Below are 20,255 nucleotides of genomic sequence, written 5' to 3'. Positions count from 1 at the left end.
AGCCCACCCAGAGACCCGCCTCGTTCATTCAATTGGTCTGCCACGAACCTGTTTGGTGAAATCCGCCGTTTGTCAGTCAACACTACTGTATCCTCCTCCTCGCTTGGCATCATCCTGTTGTGTGCCCACCTAGTTCCAGCGACGAACGACCCGAAAGCTTTCTGCTTGAAGTGAATATATTTCTAGCAAAAGCCGCCGGCTCGGCACGCGTTTTTCAGATTTGTTTTCGGTCGTTGTCGTAGCATTTTATTTTATCGTCAAAATGAGCCAAGATGTAATAGGCTGCTGTGTAGTTATTGCTAGCTAGGCAGTCAAATTCCTTCAACCAGCAGCCTGCTGCTTCAATCACTGCGGGTTGACACATTTTAGCCGAGGCGCTGTTTAGTGAGCTAGCGGGCTAGCAGGGCAGCCTCCGTAGTCGTTACGTCTAATTTAGCCAGCGTTAGCTGATGTAGTTACTCGGAAAATAGGCGCAGTGCTGCGGTGTGGCTAGTGCAATATAGATTACCACTCTAATATTAGCCTGCTGACAAGGGGTCTTTACTTTTACAGACTAAACGGGCTTATCTAGCGTTGGGGAGAGTGCACAGATATCAGCTGTTGCGGGTTCGGATGTGGCGACTCTGCGGTCTTAAACCACTTTTAGCGGATTGAGAAGATTAAATTAAAGAAGGTAGAATTGGATCTCCCAGTGACACACGAGGGGTTAATGATATAAACGGGTATTAAGTAGCTAATCTGTGGCAGCTGGAGTCATTTTAATATTAGCTGTATTAAGAGGCGTGCAGGCTGAGAGCATCTCGGGGAGGCCCCACCGTCTCCTGGCTCCCTCCTCCTTGTCCGAATCTCCCGTGATTTGCTGAGATCGCCCGGTTGAAGTCGCAGTTGCTCTCGGCCGGGGGGACAACTTGACAGCGAGGCCCCTTGGCTAGTCTCCCCCCCCACCCCACCCCCTCCCCCAGTCCTATCCATCCACTCGTCCGGTCCGACACTACTACTACCACCACCACCACCTCCTCGCTAGAGACAGAAGCGAGGAAACCGGGGTTCGGGAGAAGCTGAAACCGTGGGCAAGTGTTCGTTAGGTCCCGCCTGAACCGGGCTGCCAAAAACCAGAGGGGATGACTCTGGAGTCCATGATGGCTTGCTGCCTGAGCGAAGAGGCGAAGGAGTCGAAACGAATCAATGCAGAAATTGACAAACAACTCCGCCGAGACAAGCGAGACTCCAGGAGAGAGCTGAAATTACTGCTGCTCGGTATGTAGCATGCTAAATCCCAAACGCCCTTTTTAATAGCCATGTTTGTGTCGTTTATGTGGACAGCCAACCTCCTTGGGCCTTCTTGGCGATGCTAGCAGATATGCTGCTAGTTAAGGTTGCTAGCTGGAAGCCTGGTGTGATTATGAGTAAACGTTATGGCATGATTTTCCGAAATGCAGAGCTTGTTTTTGCAACTTGCGTTGGATTTGGCTATCTGGCGTGTGCAGGTGTGAATCTGCATGGCATGCCTAACCAGCGGATCCGTCTCTTTATTCGTGTGTGTGTGTGTGTGTGTGTGTGTGTGTGTGTGTGGATTTTGCATTGGCGTGCAGACAACAGGCTCATTTGGCATCGAAGTTGCGAAGATGTCACCGTTTGCAGGCGACCACATGTTAAGTTATGACTGTCTGATTCATCTCCCAGCTGCAAAACCGCTACTGTCGTTTGTCAGCAGGCGCTGGTTAACTGTGAAGATGGCCACTTGATTTAATCGGGGGGAGGAGGGGGGCTTTGAGTTGATTTCAATAGGTTGCATAACATTTGTACAACTGGAAGACCTTTCAGATCCCTCAGCTAGACCTTGTATGGTGCCCACTCATTCATTGTTACATTTCTGTTATTATTTAATGAGTAACTAGTGTCACAAATCTACACTTGCAGAGGACAAGGATACTGAGGGGCTGGCCCCCTCATCCTGGAGTCTAGCTGAGTAGGTTAGCTATTTTTATAGCAAGTGTGTGGGCAGGTGGGAGCTGCTGTTGGATAAGTTGCTCTGTACTGCATTGATTCATAGTTCTGTGGACACAAAAGGGAACAGTGGACTGTGCTTTCTCGAATGTACTCGCTTACCTACCATATTATAACAGACTAACTTCTTGTCCATTATGTGACCCACCCCCTTCCCTCCATGGCTACTTGAACTAATGCTTGGTGTAAGAGCTTGGGGAGGGGGGTGATAAAAGAATCTCCCTTTTTAGGACAATTGGAATTATCTAGGTTGCATCCTTAGTTTCAAAACGTTTGCTCCCATTTCACGCTCACTAAAAGCAGCCCTGGTTATTTGACATGTGTGTCTCCTTTTTATTTCCCTGGTGAGTACCTCAACTAGGTAAAGTAGGCCATTGATGGGACATAGTTTGCCGTGTGTCGTACATCTTCATCTCTGCTGCACGTTCTTCTACCTGGCTGCCAAGGTGAGCAGGTGAGAAGGGGCGTTTGCTACTCATGCCTGGTGATGAGCTGGATTAATGGAGCTGATTCTAACAGCAGTCTTTTAAACAAACGTTTATGGGTGCATCAGTCTGAAGGACTGAAAGCAAGCGCAAATGGAAACCAGTCACGCTGTAAGTGGACTGTCCTGTGCAAGCTAAAGCTGTCAGTGGACGGCTGGATAAGGACGTGTAAGGCAGGATTAGTCCTGGTTTTAATAGGCTTGGTTAAACACATCTGCTGCTCAGACTTTTTAAGGTGTCACTGACTCCTATTATCCCCTGGCATAATTCTCAAGCCCACAACACTCCGTGCGATCTCGGCCTCTCCACACCTCAGTGGAGGATGGAGACGGTCTCCGTTTTTGAACATTTAACCATCGCATTTCAAAATGGCTGCATTTATTTATTTAATTTTTTTATTTTTATTTTTATAAGGCTCCTTACAGTCTGCACTCATTTACCAGCTTGTACATACTGATCGCAGGAACCTGCTGTGGCAAAGCCCAGCCTTGACCTTTGGGAACAGTCTGGGGAATTTTTGCCAAGAAACTGCACAGGAGAGGTGGAATGATATTGAGCACCATCTCACATGATTGAGAAGTTGGTTTTTTTTTTTTGTTTTTTTTTTTTTTCCGTAATTGGCTACCCTGGATTTCAGCACGTACGGGATGTGTTCAACATGTCAGTTGATCTTCTACCCCACGGCTCAGTGTGCACAGCTTTAGCTTTAATATATAATGTGCAACTGCAGACTCCTGCAGCGTTACACATGAAATTAGTAGATATGCTTTATTAGGTAAAATATCACACAACCTTTTTGCTGATTTGAGCTTTAACATAATAGTGCAGCAGATTTCCTTGTGTATTTAAAAAATGAAGTGATTTTTGGCCCTACATTGACGGAAATATCAGGTCTGCAAGTTAAATGTAACTTTTGTGTGTGTAAATGGGGTCTAATTTACCCAGGCTTACTGTGCATTTTGTTTATCAAATGTCCAGTACAGTCAGGAAGATGCTTGAGACTTCTGTAAAACAAAGTAGCAGACTCTTTACCAGGAAAAAAAATGTTGATGAATTGTTCTTGCGTGCAAGAAAACTCCAGCTTACTGACAATGAAATGCAGCCTGACATAAGAAACGGCAAATACTTGGCAAATTACCGTCCTAAAGCCCAATCTTAAAATTGATTTTTGCCTGCCCAGAAGTCTAAGATGATTCCGTTACCAGTAAGGTCTTCCTTCCATCCTTCCATCAGTCCATTTTCTCCCACTTATCCAATTCAGAATCGCAGTTGGGCTGGAGCCTATCCCAGCTGTCATAGCGTGAGAGGCACCCCGGACAGGTCACCACTCTGTCAAAGGGCGAGGGACGAACGATTGCTCACATTCACACCTACAGCTAATTTAGTCTAATAATAACTGGCTAATCACCAGTTAACCCAGCCCCGTGCATGTCTGTGGAGTAACCAGGGAGAACATGCAAGAAGAACTCCACTCAGAAAGTCCCCAGCCTGGAATTGAACTCGGGACCTTCTTGCTGCGAGGCAACTGTGCTAACCGCTGTAGCAGCTTCTCATGTTTGTTGTAGATCTGGAACCACATAATGCAGATTGGTAAAGTCTTGTAATTGTTTTAACTCTAGATTGATGTTACTGTAACTGCATATTGCATTCCTGTAACAGCGTTGATTTTCCTCTCACTAATGACAGTCCACCCTCCTTCTGTGCCACTCGCTTACTGGCAGGATTTGCTACATGGCCAGCGTGTATGTGCCAGAACAGTTATGTGGCTTGGTTACATCTTGCACCCGACCCAAGCACAAAGTTTCCAGTCTAAGAATACAGGGAGGTTAAATGTTATCATTGTTAAACTGCTAACTCGGAGAATAACCGCTCTTCCAGGGCTGCAGCAGTACCACAGTGTGGCTGCTTGTTGCATAGTGCCATATCAGGCCATACTGACAGCTTCCTGCTCCACAGACCAATGGTTTGCCTCTACTTGGTCAAAACAAAGTGAACTAAGAGCTGTGGCTTTTGCTGCATCGGGTAAATAAACTGCTGGAGCAAGCAAACGGTCAGTAAAGTGAGCTGTTAGGTTAAACATTTTAAGGTTTCCTAAAGTGCTTTTCCAGGATTTTTTTCAGAGTTCAAACTCCCAGACAGGCTGTCAGTTGGCATTTGTGTATGTGCCTGATTACGGAAAAACATCCTTAAAAATAAATTAAGTCTGGCTGGGGCTAAAGTTAACTCTGACACCAAAAAGTTGTGGCCCTCTCTACGGCATATCATTCCAGGCATTGTTTAAGTCGTTTGCCAAGTACTCAGTGATTTCATTGTTCTTTCCTGTGTCAGCAGTACATCTTGTTATACCAGGTTAAGGCATCCTTTTTAGATGAGCAGTGTGATTGAACCAGGAAGGGGATCAAGGGTTAGGCTCACATTTATTGCTGACCTTACTTCTCCTGCCAAGCCATCTTATTTTGATCATATATGGCAATAGGGATTCCTAGATGGATGTGTGTGTGTGTGTGTGTGTGCGCGCGCACAGTTTTTCGGGGGGGCTTTAATGCCAGTGAATGTGAAGTTCTGCAGCTTTTCCTCAAATCCCCTTTATCATGGTCAGATCTAACGCTTTTTAAATATGAAGGTCGACGTAAGACGTGCTCTGCGTATCTGAGAGTTTCGAAAAATCTGTTTACCATATTTAGGCGATTAATTTTCCACAGAGATGTAAGATAAACTAATATGCACGATTAAAAACCCTTAAAATGCGACAATTGGTAATCTGTTCTCTCTGACAGTTCTTCATTTTATCTCATCGCCTGCAAGACTGACGCATCTACTTGCAAGAAAAAAGATCGAAAACAAAAGCAGTTCTCACTAAACATCTTTAAGGCCTCGTACGTTCTGTGGGGAGACCCCAAACTGTACTTGACAAAACATTTTTTGTTATTTTCAGTGTTTTCCATCATATTTTTTGTGAATGTGTAAAGAAGACAGATATAAGGAGAAAGAGAAATCCACCCAGACGTCATTCCATTCATTTTTTTTTTCTGTCTTGTTTATGTGACGTCTTTTAGAAAAGGTTCACAGCCAGGTCTCAGAAAACTGCAGTGGGATGAGTTGATGAGGCAGTATATGTCAGGCTACATGTTATGTTTTGTATAATTTTGCACCTTTCTGTCTCCTGCCTGGTTAGGATGCCCAGTTTAAATCTTTTACAGAGACGTACGTATGCACAAATTCACCATCGTCGAACTTGGATAGCGTCTCCTTTTACCGTTTTCTCAGCCAGCCTTGCACACGTTCCTTGTCTCGCTCTATGACACCGTGTCTTTTACACATTTTGCTCTCTAGCACGCAGATGAAAGTATACACACACACGCGCGTTCTTAAAAGAGGGTCATGGCAGGTTCTCTAGAGATTTGAGGCTAGATGGAGGCTGTCCCACATACTGCTTGCTTCCCCCCACAGTCCCCAGACAGGACGGGTACGTAGCCTGCCTTTCTGTTCTCTGCCAGCATCTTCAGTCCTCTCTGTGGTGACAGAGTGGCATGTTCATTCCTGTTTACTCCCACCAGCTGCCGCGTACAGTAAAGCCCACACTTCTCCCTCATCGCAACGTTTCAACTTCTGTCACTTCAATTTTCTGTTTCGAGTTGGATTTGGAAGGCTGTGCCACGCTTACGCTGTGCATAAAGTGGATTTGTTAAATAATTGTAGCAAATAGCCGTGGCATACGTTTACTGCCCATGTGTGGACAGAGTGATGTTCTCTCTCGGTCTGTGATGAGATTCCCTAAAATAAGAACCACAGCTTAAGAAGCGATATCAATATCAAGGATTTGGCTGGTTTTAGTTGGAGCAGCTGAGCACACTGTGTGTTGTAGATTTAAAAAAAGGAAAAAAAATACTCCTGCAAAGTGTTGAATCTTTTGTCGAGCGAGGTTTCTTTTATTCTTTCTTTTTCCTGCCATTTTTGTTGCTCACCCACTCGCACTCTGCCACTCAACACTCATTGCATACACACTGGTAAACAGACAAGGCCATCCTAAGATGGTGAGATGAAGACGCGTGAGAGTGTGTGTATTATGTGCAGCGCTTGCTATAGCACGCATGTTCGATTTACAGCTCCGACACCCACGTACGCGGAGCACTCGGCAGATGCAGAGGCATCGGCTCAAAGCCGTAGAGTTATACCGAGATTCTGACGGAAGGAAGCACAATGAACACAGAGCAAGCGGCCATATATCTGACAGGGAGAAATGGCCCTCCTTGCTGTGTCCTTTTTTTGAAGTCTTTGCAGGGAAAGGGGGTAGAAATGGGACATCACAGTGGAGGTAACATCCATGCCTTGAGGTTGACCACAGGATCTGTGTGTGTGTGTGTGTGTGTGTGTGTGTGTCCACAGTTGGTTAGGCAGGTGGTGTGTGTGTTGCATAGCTGCAGGCTGCCTTGGCTCAGTCCCTTTCCTTTGTACGCCTGAAAGAGGCCAATTTCCAAGATGAATATGTGAAAGCTTAAGACCCTCGCTACATTTTTGCTTAGCCTTCTCATTTTTTAAAAGTTTTCCCAGGTGCTGACAAAAACGTATAATGCCTACATGATGCCAGTTTTGTCAGTATCTTAACCTTGACTGTGTTTATGCAGACGGTTTCTCCGTGCTGAGATTTGATTGCCACGTGCTGACTGAAAGGACCGTTGATAAACCCAGATAAACATGTGCTGTTCATAGCAATGGACAGTTATATTTTGGCGTGTGTGTTTTTGTAGCTTGCCATCACCAGTGTGTGAATGTGTGTGTGAATGGGTGGATGACTGGATATGTAAAGCGCTTTGGGGTCCTTAGGGACTAGTAAAGCGCTATATAAATACAGGCCATTTACCATTTTTGCATGCAAATTTACAGCAATGCCGATGACTTCCTGTTCATCGAAAGCAGCGACTCGTTTTGCATGGGGAGGTCAGGTTTAGCAGAAATGGGCACGCTTGTGAACAAGGCCCTGTGGCGGCTGCGTTTGAAGCAGGCTGGGAGATTTATAAGATGAGCAGACTGTGTAAACAAAGCAATGCCTTCGTGTAGGTGTGCGCGCACACGCCGGGGCTCAAACAAAACTGCTGCACCAAGACAGCAGTGTGTCAAGTCTATCAGGGGTTGTGTCACAAGCTGACATCAGTTGCGTTATGTAAAGGCTTATGAAAGCTATCCTGGCAATGGAATATACAGGTGTAGTGCTTGCTGCCTTTTTAGTTGATGGGGAGCTGTACTGCTTGCGTACTGTTATCATTTCAGCGCCTCTTTGTAATTTGGGTGTTGAGAGCAAGTTTTTGTTGTGTGCTTATTGTCATCGGGTTACCCTCGAGTGAGACTTTGGTTTTTTGGAACAAAGCTCATCGGTTCTGCGAAGAGAGTAGTGTTGGTGTGTGTGTGGGCTGTGTAGTGTACCTTGCACTGTTGCGCTGGGACACAATCACCACTCTTTCTTTTTCGCTCTCTCTCACAGTACCTAGAAGAGAGCTCAGTGTGTGTGCGCGCGCGTGTGTGCGCGTGAGCTATTAAAAGGTGACCTCCTTTTTCTAGGTCATTACCAAAAAAGAATGGATGGATTCTAGTTATGAATATCCAAAATTCTTGACAGAGAGGGATGAGAATGGCGAGGCATATTTCTTGCCTCAGGGAGGTTATGAGGGGAGCGAGGGGTGGGGGCGTGTTAGTGGGGAAGAGTTGGTGAGGGCATGGAAATGGCTGTGGCTGACACTAGTACAATTTTTGGGGAGGAAAAAGCGAGGACAGAGGCTTGTAGTGTGTTGTCTGGGGAAAAGAGGGACATGATAGTTAAGCGAACACAGCGGAGGGAGATCTTGTGATGGGGTCACGAGAAATAAATCAGACATTAGGCTGGAGAGTGATCTTCTTGCTCCTTCGGTGAGCCGGTCTGCAGTCATTGCCAATGCAGCCCTGTTGCAAAGAATACGCTCTCTGTGTTTGACTTCTTTTGTTAGGCCGACCAGCGTGTAGCTTTCACTGCAGTGCATTGATTCATCCAGGAGAAATGAAGATGGTGCTTTTTGCTTTTTTTTTTTTTTTTTTTTTTTTTTTTTTTTTAAAAACACTGAACTATAAAGCCTGTCTAGTCTGTTATCCTAAATTGGGCATTTTGTTGGATGAAGGAGAGCCATTTTCCCCTTATGGATAAAGACTTTAGATATAAGAAATATATTTTTGAGATTAAGTTGTTTCTTCTCCATTGACAGGAAAGTGATTATCTCTCCCATTCCTTTCACTGTCCTAAGGTGTCAGAACCCCCTGACCTCAGACCATACCCCCTCTCCCGCCCATCCCAAATGTTCTGCTTAACCGAGGCCCTTCTTCTCTGCGGTGAACCAAAATATGAAGAGCACAGAGCGAGCCTGAGGGGCTCGCAGTTATATTTACTGTCTGCTACGAAAGAGAGGAGAGAGAAGGGGCGGATGGGAGGGGTTTAAAAAAGAAGAGGAAAAAAAGAAAACACAGGAACGCAAAAAGAGGGAGACAGAGGAGGGGTTGCTATGGTAACGGAAATATGGCTGCTCTTCAAAAACCTTGAATGTAGGTGGTGGTGAGATGAGTGTAGCCTATGTGTGTTGTTTTTTTTTTTTTTGTTTTTTTCCCACGTCTTTCGTCTTTCCCTCTCAGTTCTGCAGATATCATTGATGTGCTGGATCCTGTTTGATATCACTGAGAACTCAAATGCCATCAGCCTGTTTGTTTTTAATATTTATTTATTTTCATGGCCTGAGGGTAAGGTTTTTAGGCAGTATGCAGACCTTAGAGGGCTATTGTGAAATGTAGGTTAGGCCTAACAGACCACCAATCGAGTGGGGTTTTTTTTTTTTTTTTTAAATTTAATTTTTTTCGGGATATAGAAAGGCTTAAAGTGTTGTTTTTGTTGTCTTTAACTGAAGGAAGAGTATGCGACTCTGACGGTGAAATCAGGGATGTTTTGGTATCAAAAGGTACATTTTATCTTGGCTGTTATGATGTTTGAAATATTGTAATAGTTTTACTTCCAAATATGGAATCAGGAGGGCAGGAAAGAATCACTGAGTGAGTTTCGCCCTTTGCCAAAAGATGACAGCAGGGGTCGTTGTCAGAGGCAGTTCACTGTTAGATGCTGGATATAGTAGGGCAAACTGTCTTAATTGTCTTCATTAAATTAGCTCATATTTCCTTCACTCATCCCTCCCCTTTTTTTTTCCCTAGAAATATTTTTTGAATTGTTTACTTGGCAAACTGTGGAGCAACTTCCTGACACTAGACAAAGAAGCTTTGACATATGTGCACCCCTAATGAGTTTAGTTAATCAGTTTGGAATGTCAGTCAAGGGATTTTATAACAAGTTGACTAAGGACTCGTATGAGCATCCCGTATTAATATAATTTTGAGAAAAACATTGTCTATCCTATTAATTACCTCGAATGTCAAGTAACTAAACAGAAAAACGGACTGCAGCATGTCTGAGTTCATGTTACAGGTTCGGCTCTGGGTCTTGGCAGAAATGAGGGGTCTGATTTTTCAATATGAAAATGGGACAGTTCAGTGGCATCGAATAGGACTGGGTAGTGATATAGATTAACACACTGGTAGTTCATTGCTGTGGCGGTGACACATGAAGAGCGAACCATAACATCTTGTCTTGTGGATTTGGTTTTTGTGGAGCCTTTTTTTTTTTTTTTTTTTTTTTTTTTTTTTTCCCTCCCCTGTTATTTCTCACTTCTTGTCTGCCACGTTTATATGAATGTAGACTAAGTAGTAGTGTATACTGTGATGAGTAATTTATAAGCTCTCGTACCCAGCAGCGAGCTCTAATGTGTCCTGGGTCTATCCCCAGGCCATTTCCTGATAGGACCTTACCTCACCTAAGGAAGTGCACATCAGGCATCCCCTTACCCGGCTCATTTCAATGTGGAGGATTAGCAGCTTTAATCTCGGCTCCTCCCGAACAATCAACCTCCTCAACATGTCTCAAAGGGAGAGCAGAGATACTCTTTGGAGGAAGCTGATTTCTGCCACTCGTATCTGCAAGCTGATAGTAATTGGTGAGGGTGGGAACATAGGTTGATCTGTAAATTGACAACTTCATGTCCATGCTCAGCTCTTTCTTCACCACAGTAGATCGGCACCACTTGCATATCATTGCTGATACTATAGCAATACATCAGTTAGTGTCCCGCTGCACAGTCCTCACTCTTACACACGGTCCTAAGTTACTTTAATTCTTCCACTTGGGTAAGAAATTCATCTCGAGTTTAGATTGGGTGGTCCACCCTTTTTCCAGCTGAGAAGCATGGCATCAGCGGTAGAAGTACCAATGTGAACCAGACTCTTAGGACAGATGAACATGGAGGAATTGGTTGGTAACAACAAGCAAGTACCCATACTCCCACAGGACACCTTAAGGGACACAGTTGAATGTTTTCTCGAAGTCCACAGAAGACTTATCAACTTCCACTGCACAAATTTATTGGCAGAGCATTGGCATCGGCTCATTATCCTTAACTGCCATTGGCTATTTTCAAATAAATAGTTGACCTGTCAGTTCTGGATATCTTATGTTCAGGTATGATTGAATTTGTGTTCAGTCAGAGGTAGAGAACTAAAAGGAAAGCTAAGATTTTTGTTTCCTTGGCACATGTGAGACTTTCTCTTACTGTGCTCTTTACCAGTTTGGTGTTGCCATTTTTGGATTATACTAGAGTAGCTTTGCATGATCTAAAGTTCAAACTAATCCCAATTCATCTTTTACTTTGTCTTGATCGAGCCTCGGTCTGCTTACTGTTGCAATTTTGCTTTGATTGGGGACCCTCACGATAGGTGTGACCCACACTGTAACTATGATCCTGTATCTTTGTGCTCAGGTACAGGAGAAAGTGGCAAGAGCACCTTCATCAAGCAGATGAGGATCATCCATGGAGCTGGATACTCTGATGAAGATAAAAGAGGCTTCATTCGACTTGTTTATCAAAACATCTTCACCTCCATGCAGTCCATGATCCGCGCCACTGAGAACCTCAAGATCCCCTACAAATATGAAGACAACCGGGTAAAGGCTATTGTGGTTTTCTCCTGTTAACTTTTATTATTTTAAAAGAGCTTCCATGCCTCTGTGCAATGAGGATTTTGTAAGATTCCCTAAGAAATCGACTAGTGCAGATTTATTTATATTGCTTTCTTTTATAGGGACGGGTCAGGAATGAAATTTATTAGTTCGTCAAAAGTGAAACTGAAGCAGTGTAGCCCTTTTTTTTTTTTTTTGGACGACATCCTCAGTGCAGATGCCATTTTCTTTCTTCTCAGAGTTTGACCAACTGTCTTTTTTAAAATCTTTCCAAGAAAGAACTTCTGGCACGCAAGAAGTGATGCATTTAGTTTGTCTAGCAGAAACATTATCTTTGGAAAAAGTAGAATAGGTGGGTGGTTGGGATCGGATGTTTGGTCTAAACAGACAGTGGAAAAAATCTGCTGTTTGCAGAAATATCAAAAGTCTACAGCTGAAAACTGAAATGACTGGATAATTCTTGTAGTTTTTAAAAAAACATAGATCTATATTTCTGTTTGCTGTGTTGTGGCCATGTATGTCAGATCTTTTGTTACTTACTTCACCTTTTGTCTTCCCAGGCTAATGCTATGCTTGTGAAGGAGGTGGACATTGAGAAGCTCAATAGTTTTGAGCAACCATACATCACAGCTATTAAAACCCTGTGGGCTGATCCAGGAATCCAGGAGGCCTACGACCGTCGCAGAGAATACCAGCTCTCTGACTCCACAAAATAGTACGTCTTTTCACCTCGCTTTGCAGACGATGGTCATGGTATCTGTGTAATGTTTCAGAATGTTATTTATGAGCTGCATGTAATTTTTGTCTGTAATGCTGGTTTGGGAACATTTGTCACCTATTTAACCATTTTATTTTTGGCCTTGTGTAAGATCCATCTTGTTTGGTATCAGTTTTAAATTACTATAATTTAAGTGTAGTCGATGACTGATGTATTTTTTATTTTTTTTAAAATGAAAAATAAGTCTGTTCCCAAACCTGCATTAAAAATGTTGCATTGGTCTCATCTCATGTGAAAATGAAATGAGACCAACCAAGAAACGAGAAATATGATGCGGGGGTGCCTGTGCTTAATTAATGTGAGACTGAGCAGCTGCAATATAAAGAGCTGTTTCACTAAATTCAAGGTCATTGTTTCTCTCTGCGAAGCTAGGTTCAGCCTGACGTAAGTTTAAAAATATATATTTCATGATTTTGGGGGGGAACTGACACTGTGTGTAGCAGGGACACAGTTGTCTTCAGAGGTCAAGATGCTAATTTTCAGAGTAATTAAGGTGTGGTTGGATGTGTGGGGTTGGTGTCAGGTTCTGTGTGGGTTTCGGTGTATATGCTGGGCAGAGCAGCACATTAGCCTTTTGTCCACTGGAAAATTTGGCTGACAAATTACAAAAATCTCCTGTTTATTTGACAATCTCTCATGAAAATGGCACTATTTAGCTTTTAATTGATATTAGTGTAATTAGTTGTACGAGGAAAAAAAAGACTTGTTATTGGAGAGAGACTGATTTCACTGGCCCATCCAACTAAATAAGAATAAACACTGAAACCACTATGGAGCCCCTTATTTTACCCTGAGCTTGAGCTTCATGCAGTCATCAGTGAAAACACACTAAAGTAAGTCTTACAGTAGCTTCCAATTTCTGTGTCCAGATTGGCTAGAAACGGTGCCATTTGTCTTTAGAGAAAAGATGCACTGCTAGTAATTGTTTAAAAAAAAAAAAAAAAAAAAAAGAACTTGGTAAGGTGTACACCCTTTGTGTCACAATACATGACTCCAGGGTGCAAAGCCAAAGGCCATCGCTCACTCTTTAGTGCCCCCTGGTTGTGCTTGCTCTGTACTGCAGGTCAAGTTTGTGTGCATGCAGATGCGTTTGCAGTTTGACATCAAATATGTAAGGTTTGTATTTGTTTAAGCATGCGTATGACAGAATGAAATGCAAGTAAATCATTGAATGATGTCTTCAGTTCAGTGTTATCCACACTGTTCGTGTATATCTCCAGTTACCTTAGTGATATAGACCGTGTGACTGCGGAGGGTTATGTTCCCACCCAGCAAGATGTACTGAGGGTCCGTGTTCCCACCACGGGTATAATAGAGTACCCGTTTGACCTGGAGAACGTCATCTTCAGGTACTCCCTCAAGGCACCAGGACTGCAGCGTCACCATGACTAGAGGACACAAACCACTGATGACTGTCAGTGTAAAAGAAGTAGCTCAGAATCATTTATTTCCAAAAAAAAGATTAAAGTTGGGACAAACAATACTAACATGAGTAGATTGCTTTGTCCTATGAGGCTATCAGTGGTTTGTGTGTAGCATCGTCTTCTAGTTCTGGCCCCAAGGGGAAAGGAGAACCTAAGGCCAGACATGTTGCACTGAAGGGAGCAGCAACAAAGTACAGATAAAGAAGGATTAGGCAGAGATGTCAAAGATTCTCCAGGAATTTGTCATGAAATATTAGACAGTTGGATGCACATTGAAAGGCAGAAGAATTTAACCTTTAAAGAAACAAAGGGGAATATGTTTCCCGTTGTCCTTGATGTCAGACTTGTCCAATCCTTGTTTATCTGATACAGGTGCTGCTGTTTCCGCTGCTAAAGTCACTGCTGCTGTCACCGATGCCACCTACACTGTCTGCACCACCATATTCCACAAATGTCTTGACCTCAGTGTCCATGGTCAGTTAAAGATAAACTGCTAATGTCAAAGCTCTGGGAATAGTGTTGGTGGAGCAGTGGCACTAACACCTTTTTGTTTCTGTGATGCGGCCTTTTCTGTGAGTCTTCTTCAACAGGACTGATCCACACTTTCCTGGAATGGCTGTGGTGTTGCGGTAATTGCCTGCCACGCTTTATATAACTGTTTTCCTGTCTCTCCCCTCCCTCCCTCTTTTTTTTTTTTTTTTTTTTTTTTTATATTCCTTTTTCCTGACTGGCTCGTTTGTAGTTATCTTTCGGATCTGGATCGTATTTCAGATTCCAACTATCTTCCCACACAGCAGGATGTACTCAGGGTGCGCATCCCCACTACAGGAATCATAGAGTACCCCTTCGACTTGCAAAGCATCATTTTCAGGTAGAAAGATGGCTGTTTTGGCTGCGTCCATTCATGTTTTGTCGTGACGTCATTAACTCATTTGATGTTTTATTTTTATTTTTCTTCTCCCCCAAGTCCCAAATAAACCATCTATTTTTTTCCTCACAATGACTGAAAATAACTCAACACTTTTGATTTATCAATGCGGGTTCTTTGTCTGTATCCCATCCCATACTCTCTTCAATCATTAAAAAGTAGAAGTTGTCATCTTTTTACAGTCTCCCATAGTTACGTACCTACCTGGCGCTATGAACAGCAGTCACATGCACACAAATCACAGTCCCCTAATGAAACAAAGTCCTACATTTTGGTGCCCGGTCTCTGTAAATGGGTCACCTCCTCTATTCCTCTTCCTCTCCGGCTGGCAGAAGAAACGAGGTCGTCCTCTCCGCGGTGGAGGAATGTTATTTCGGGCAGCAGGTCCTGCAGGGCCTATATTGGCCCTGGGTCTCTGTGGACCACTGTGGACTGGGCCACCACCAGGGGGCACCAGTGAGCTGTGACTTTAAGCTTATTTGTACGACTGCTCTGAAGGCAAGTACCTGTGCATCCAGAGGTGCTTGAAAATACTCTGCTATAAATTGGAGAGATGCCATTTATCTGCTGTTTCATCAGGCAAATGTTCTTGACTTCAAAGATTTAATTAAATCAATTGTCACAAAGGGGCTTAATGAAACTGGGACCTACAGTCCCAGATGAGTGAAGGCTGACCTTGTCAAGGAGAAGCTCAAGAAACCTGAAACCACATGAGGACTCAGAGTATCTCTTAGGTTTAATCTTGACTCTAAATGCTATGCCTATGACTGGCTTCAGACTTTTTTTTTTTTTTTTTTTTTTAATTTTGGCTTACCTACTGCCAGCACATGTGCTGAAATCAAACTGAAATGCAAATTTTTTTTATTTTGTAAATTGCCTTCCATATCTTTGCTTCCAACACGCTCTCGGCTCTGCCTCCTGTCCTCTGTCACGCCCCCCTCCCCAGCTCTTGTTTTATCCTGTCTTATGTCTCTCTGGTGTCCTTTTTGTCTTTAACTGTGCTTCAAAGCATTTACAACTGTTATGTTCTACTCTATCGCACACACTGGGGAAGGGTGAGAAAGCTTTGTAGTAGTGAAAAATGTGTTATGAGCTTCTATTTTCAACATGACACACAAACAGAAGTACAGACTAATCTGTTATCAACTAAAACAGTTAACTGTTGCTAGGGCCATAAAGAGTTTCAGGTGAATATGCCACAATATGCTACTAACTATATGAGACTACTGAACAGTTAAAATTCACCTATGCACCCACCTGTGCATGTTAGTGGTCTATAATACCTGTTACATACTGGGTGGGGTTAGCAATACTGAGGAGGCAACAATTTCTTGTATGGACATAACTGGAATGACTGTTTTTGTAGTTTCTTTGGTTCATGTTTGTAACTTGGGCATTTAGCAAACAATAAAAGTAACACAACTTCCTAAGTTCCTTCCTGTTTCTATTGTCTGTCTTAAATGGAAAGCTTGCCTGGTGGCGTGCATGACTCACACACAACAAAAACACGTGCACGCTCCACATCTGTGTCTGTGTGTGGGTTTTTGTTTTTTTTTTTTTGTTTTTCCTGTATAGAGAGATCTGTACACTGATACACTTGAAAGTATTTCAAAGAAGATGTTGAATCCATCAGGGTTCTTGTTTCAGCAACTTTAAAATGAAGTTAATAGGACCAAATCTTTTAACAAATGGTCAGGACCCAGAATAAATGTTGGGCCTATTTCTGCTGTCTCTTAAAAATGACAGTGAAAATATGCTTTGATGGGTCCCTGGATGAAAGGCTGAATCTTTTATGTAGGTCATATGCAGAAAATGTTTAAGGGGGATGTACTCCAGTGAGAGAGTTCTTCTGTTACTCAAAATGGAATGAAACAGAAGTGTATCTTGTTGAAAAGGCCAGGTTATTAAGTTGTGTATTAGTAATTCATAGAATATGCAAGATTTACGCTTGTGTGAGTTCACTAAATGCGTCTTGATGGATTCAAAATCTTTGCAGAATCTGTAAGAATAAGCTTCTCAAGCCTTGCTAGAGTGCGAGGACTCTTGAGAGCTTAAACTTTTGTTTAACACTAAGCACTCTTTTAGTTCCATTAATCACTTACCATAAACTAGGCCACCCAAACTTGCATGCTAATTTATTTTTCCCCCCTTCTTTTTTTCACTTTTTATCCTCCTTCGCCTTCATCCTGCCATCAGGATGGTAGATGTAGGGGGCCAGAGGTCAGAGAGGAGGAAGTGGATTCACTGCTTTGAGAATGTCACTTCCATTATGTTTCTTGTGGCGCTGAGTGAGTATGATCAGGTCCTGGTGGAGTCAGACAATGAGGTAAGTGCGACAAATGGTTTGTATTTAGAGTATTCTGGATATTTTAGTCTGAAGATGACTTTAATATTGACGCCAAATTAACATTCTGTTTCTGCTCAACACTGTTCTCATCAGAACCGCATGGAAGAGAGTAAGGCTCTGTTCAGGACTATCATTACCTACCCCTGGTTTCAAAACTCCTCTGTCATCCTCTTCCTTAATAAGAAAGACCTGCTAGAGGAGAAGATCACCTACTCACACTTGGTGGACTACTTTCCTGAGTTTGATGGTGAGATCATCTACGTGTTTGTGTTGAGTGATTGACACATGCGTTTGGTTCCTGCTAGAAATCAGACTTGTCACAATATCATCGCTTTCGATTGATATTCAGATGAGGGATTTAAAGATGTGCACTGTGTTGGTTATTCTGTCAAAGACATGGATGATAGCAGTGTTAATAAAGTGATAAGCATCATATGTGCCAGTGTGATGTTAGTAAAACTGGGTTTGACTCAGCTGAGCTAATCCACAAATCAGTTTGAAGCAACTTTTCCTTAGTGTGGACCAAAGTTGTGAAGGTGACTTGAAGTACAATGCACACTCGCACATCCTCACCCATTTCTGCATTTTAGGTCCCCAGAGAGATGCACAGGCGGCGCGGGAGTTCATCCTCAAGATGTTTGTGGATTTAAACCCAGACAGCGACAAGATCATCTACTCTCACTTCACTTGTGCCACGGACACTGAGAACATCCGCTTTGTGTTTGCAGCTGTCAAAGACACCATCCTACAGCTCAATCTCAAAGAGTACAACCTGGTGTGAGGGCTCAAATGCGACGCACATCTCCTCCCCCACTGCACAAATGCACACCTCTTTGGGAATGTGCCGTCAGCTCCACATGCATTACACAGCACATCACTCCAGCTCACATACACAAACACACACAGCCGCAGATGTGCTCGCATGCACGCACACAATCCCTCCCCCAACAGAACCGTTTTTTTTGTTTGTTTTTTTTCTCCCCCTTTCTCCCAGTACAGTGAACCCACAGATCCTCCCACCTGCAGACGTTGCCCCTCTTCTTTCACCAAAGCCTCTTCCTCCTCCTCTCGGCAGCTTGCTGTGTTAGTCTTCAGTCCTCCCAAAGCTGCTCTGTGTGTGTGGGTGTGGATTTGGCCCCGGCTGCTGGCTCTGGCACACAAACCTTTCACACGAGCTATACAGTGACTGGAGGGGATTTTGGTGTGAGTGCGTGTGTGTGTTTGTGTATTGGGGGCATCATTGATTAGAGAGGATCTGTGTTTCGGTGAATAGCGGCATCATACCCCCTGGCCCTTCGGAGTTTACCTTCAGCAGTGCGAGAGCAGATTCTCCGTCGTCTCCTTTCCACGCTCCTGCCAGTGTGGAATTAACAGAGTTCCATATTTTCTGACACAATCCGAGGACCTGAGAGATACTTCAGAGCGACTCGGTGGGGGACGGGACTGAGGATTCTGTCTCCATCTTGCGTCTATGAATGTACCCACCAGTGTGAGCATCGCAATCACAAAAAGTAGAAAAAAATATATATTATGAAGTAAATGCATATGTAAACACTTAAAACATGAAGGGGGGAGGAGGGAGGGGAGCAGGAGATGGCTAATCAAAATCTGTTAATTGCTGAGATTTGTAAAAAAAAAAACAAACAAACACTTTTTAATGTATTTAACAAGTATGATTAAATGGAGTGGTTGTAAGAAAATTTTGCAAGGCGACAAAAATTTAAAGAAGCAACCAGAAATTTACATGACAATAGGTGTCCTTTTAAGATCTTTTTCTTTTTTATGTTTAAGTTGATCACATGCTTCCCTCCTCCAGATGTTATCTATATGGATTCACAGGAACAATCTTCCAAAGTATCATCAGTGAATCTGGCTCCACTGGTACCCACCCAATGCCCCATTATGAGACACTAAGTAGCGGGTGAGAGGACAGCTGCTTTCAATGAGGCTCTGCTCTGATTGGTGGAAGCGGATGCGGAGGGGAGCTGATGTCATCAGTGTTCAGAGCACATCTGCAGCTCGGGCTGCGAGTAGCTTAATTCCACAAAAACAAAAAAAGCTGCAGTGCCCGCACTCTAAGGCACGAGTAGAATCCATGCGGTAACATCTGATGACATCACTCAGCCGTCCAATCAGACACACTTCCTATAATGGGAGGTGCTTCTGTTTACTTTCCTTAATTTGTTTTTTTTAAACTGTATAGTCACTTTGTTTATAAAAAGAAAAAAAAAAAGATTGCTTAATGTTGAGTGATTTAGAGGAAGGGGTGGTTATGAACCTTTCACAGAAAACACACTAAAGTCTGCAAATGTTTGTGTATATCTGTTTGTAAATACATATACACAAAACACTCCTGTACAGAAACGCTCTGTGGTACACCATCTTTGGCCAAAAAAAAACAAACGTACAAAAAAAGTATTCACATACATATTTTTCTTTTGTGTTTTTCCTATGAATTTATGGTAGTATTGATACTGTGATTATGGATTTTTGTTCACTTGATTAATAGGACTACACGCAGCTGATTGGTGTTTAGGAAACAAGCGGCAAGGGCGCAAGAAAGGGGGATTTACTCCCAACCAGCCTCAGAACACCTCACTACTCCATTAGCTCTGTCTCTAGAGTTATTCTAACTAGGGCTGGTTTAAAAAAGAATCTTCACAGTATGGGGACAAGATAATTTTAAAAGTAATTAAAGATTTTTTTTTTTTTAATTTATTTAATTTATGGACCAGGTTTGAAGGTGTTGATAATTTGACTGCTTTCGATTTTGTTGAGTTTGTTTTTCCTCTCCGCCTAACTTGAGTCTGAACTGCTGTAAAAATGAATGTCTGGTAGTGTAAGGATCTTATTTCTGCTTTCTCTTTCTTATTGAGACCTTTCCAGTTGTACTTGCGATGACATCTCCATTCATGATGAACCTGTTTTTCTTTAGGAGCCCTCACATTTTCATTTTTTATTTTAAGAAATTCATATTTTTCTGTTTATAGATGCAGTGCTGTAATGAATACCTAAGAAAATGTACAGTGTGAACATAGTTGGATTTTTTTTTTTCTTCTTTTTTTTGGGGGGGGGGGGCGGGACGGGTCTGGCTCGTGAGTAGTGCCAGTGAAGTATGGATATACTTCCTTTTTTTTTTTTCTCTCTCTCCTTCCAGTGTCTTTGACCTTTTCTACAGGTGACTTACCCTTCATCCTCATTAAGGGCTATCAC

At 42.9% G+C, this 20,255-nt stretch overlaps 1 protein-coding gene across 4 annotated transcripts; it reads left to right on the top strand.

Annotated features, from left to right (window-relative positions):
- Positions 1 to 12: 12 nt before the first annotated feature.
- On the top strand, positions 13 to 18,715 carry gna11b (guanine nucleotide binding protein (G protein), alpha 11b (Gq class)). Of its 4 annotated transcripts, XM_085442312.1 has the most exons (8): positions 13 to 1,257; positions 11,366 to 11,550; positions 12,126 to 12,280; positions 13,564 to 13,692; positions 14,510 to 14,638; positions 16,892 to 17,021; positions 17,136 to 17,289; positions 17,633 to 18,715. In XM_085442312.1, exons 1-8 carry the CDS (start codon positions 1,122 to 1,124, stop codon positions 17,821 to 17,823), a joined length of 1,209 nt encoding a protein of 402 aa, XP_085298438.1. In that variant the 5' UTR covers positions 13 to 1,121; the 3' UTR covers positions 17,824 to 18,715. The 4 variants fall into 4 exon arrangements, with proteins under 4 accessions (XP_085298438.1, XP_085298435.1, XP_085298434.1 ...); XM_085442309.1 differs by lacking the exon at positions 14,510 to 14,638; XM_085442308.1 differs by lacking the exon at positions 13,564 to 13,692 and having other exon boundaries at positions 15 to 1,257.
- The last annotated feature ends 1,540 nt before the right edge of the window (positions 18,716 to 20,255 follow it).

The sequence above is a fragment of the Copadichromis virginalis genome, linkage group LG19 (assembly GCF_057382275.1).
Source record: "Copadichromis virginalis isolate Kocher_CV1m ecotype Utaka linkage group LG19, C_Virginalis_male_GT1.1, whole genome shotgun sequence".
In the NCBI taxonomy this organism is placed as follows: Eukaryota; Metazoa; Chordata; class Actinopteri; order Cichliformes; family Cichlidae; genus Copadichromis; species Copadichromis virginalis.
This window is presented reverse-complemented; position numbering and strand designations above follow the sequence as displayed.

Coding starts and splice junctions, on each gene's coding strand:
- gna11b (XM_085442312.1), top strand. CDS start 1,122: ATGACTCTGGAGTCCATGATGGCTTGCTGCCTGAGCGAAGAGGCGAAG. Junction 11,551..12,125: donor ACAAATATGAAGACAACCGG/GTAAAGGCTATT, acceptor TTGTCTTCCCAG/GCTAATGCTATGCTTGTGAA. Junction 17,290..17,632: donor CTACTTTCCTGAGTTTGATG/GTGAGATCATCT, acceptor TCTGCATTTTAG/GTCCCCAGAGAGATGCACAG.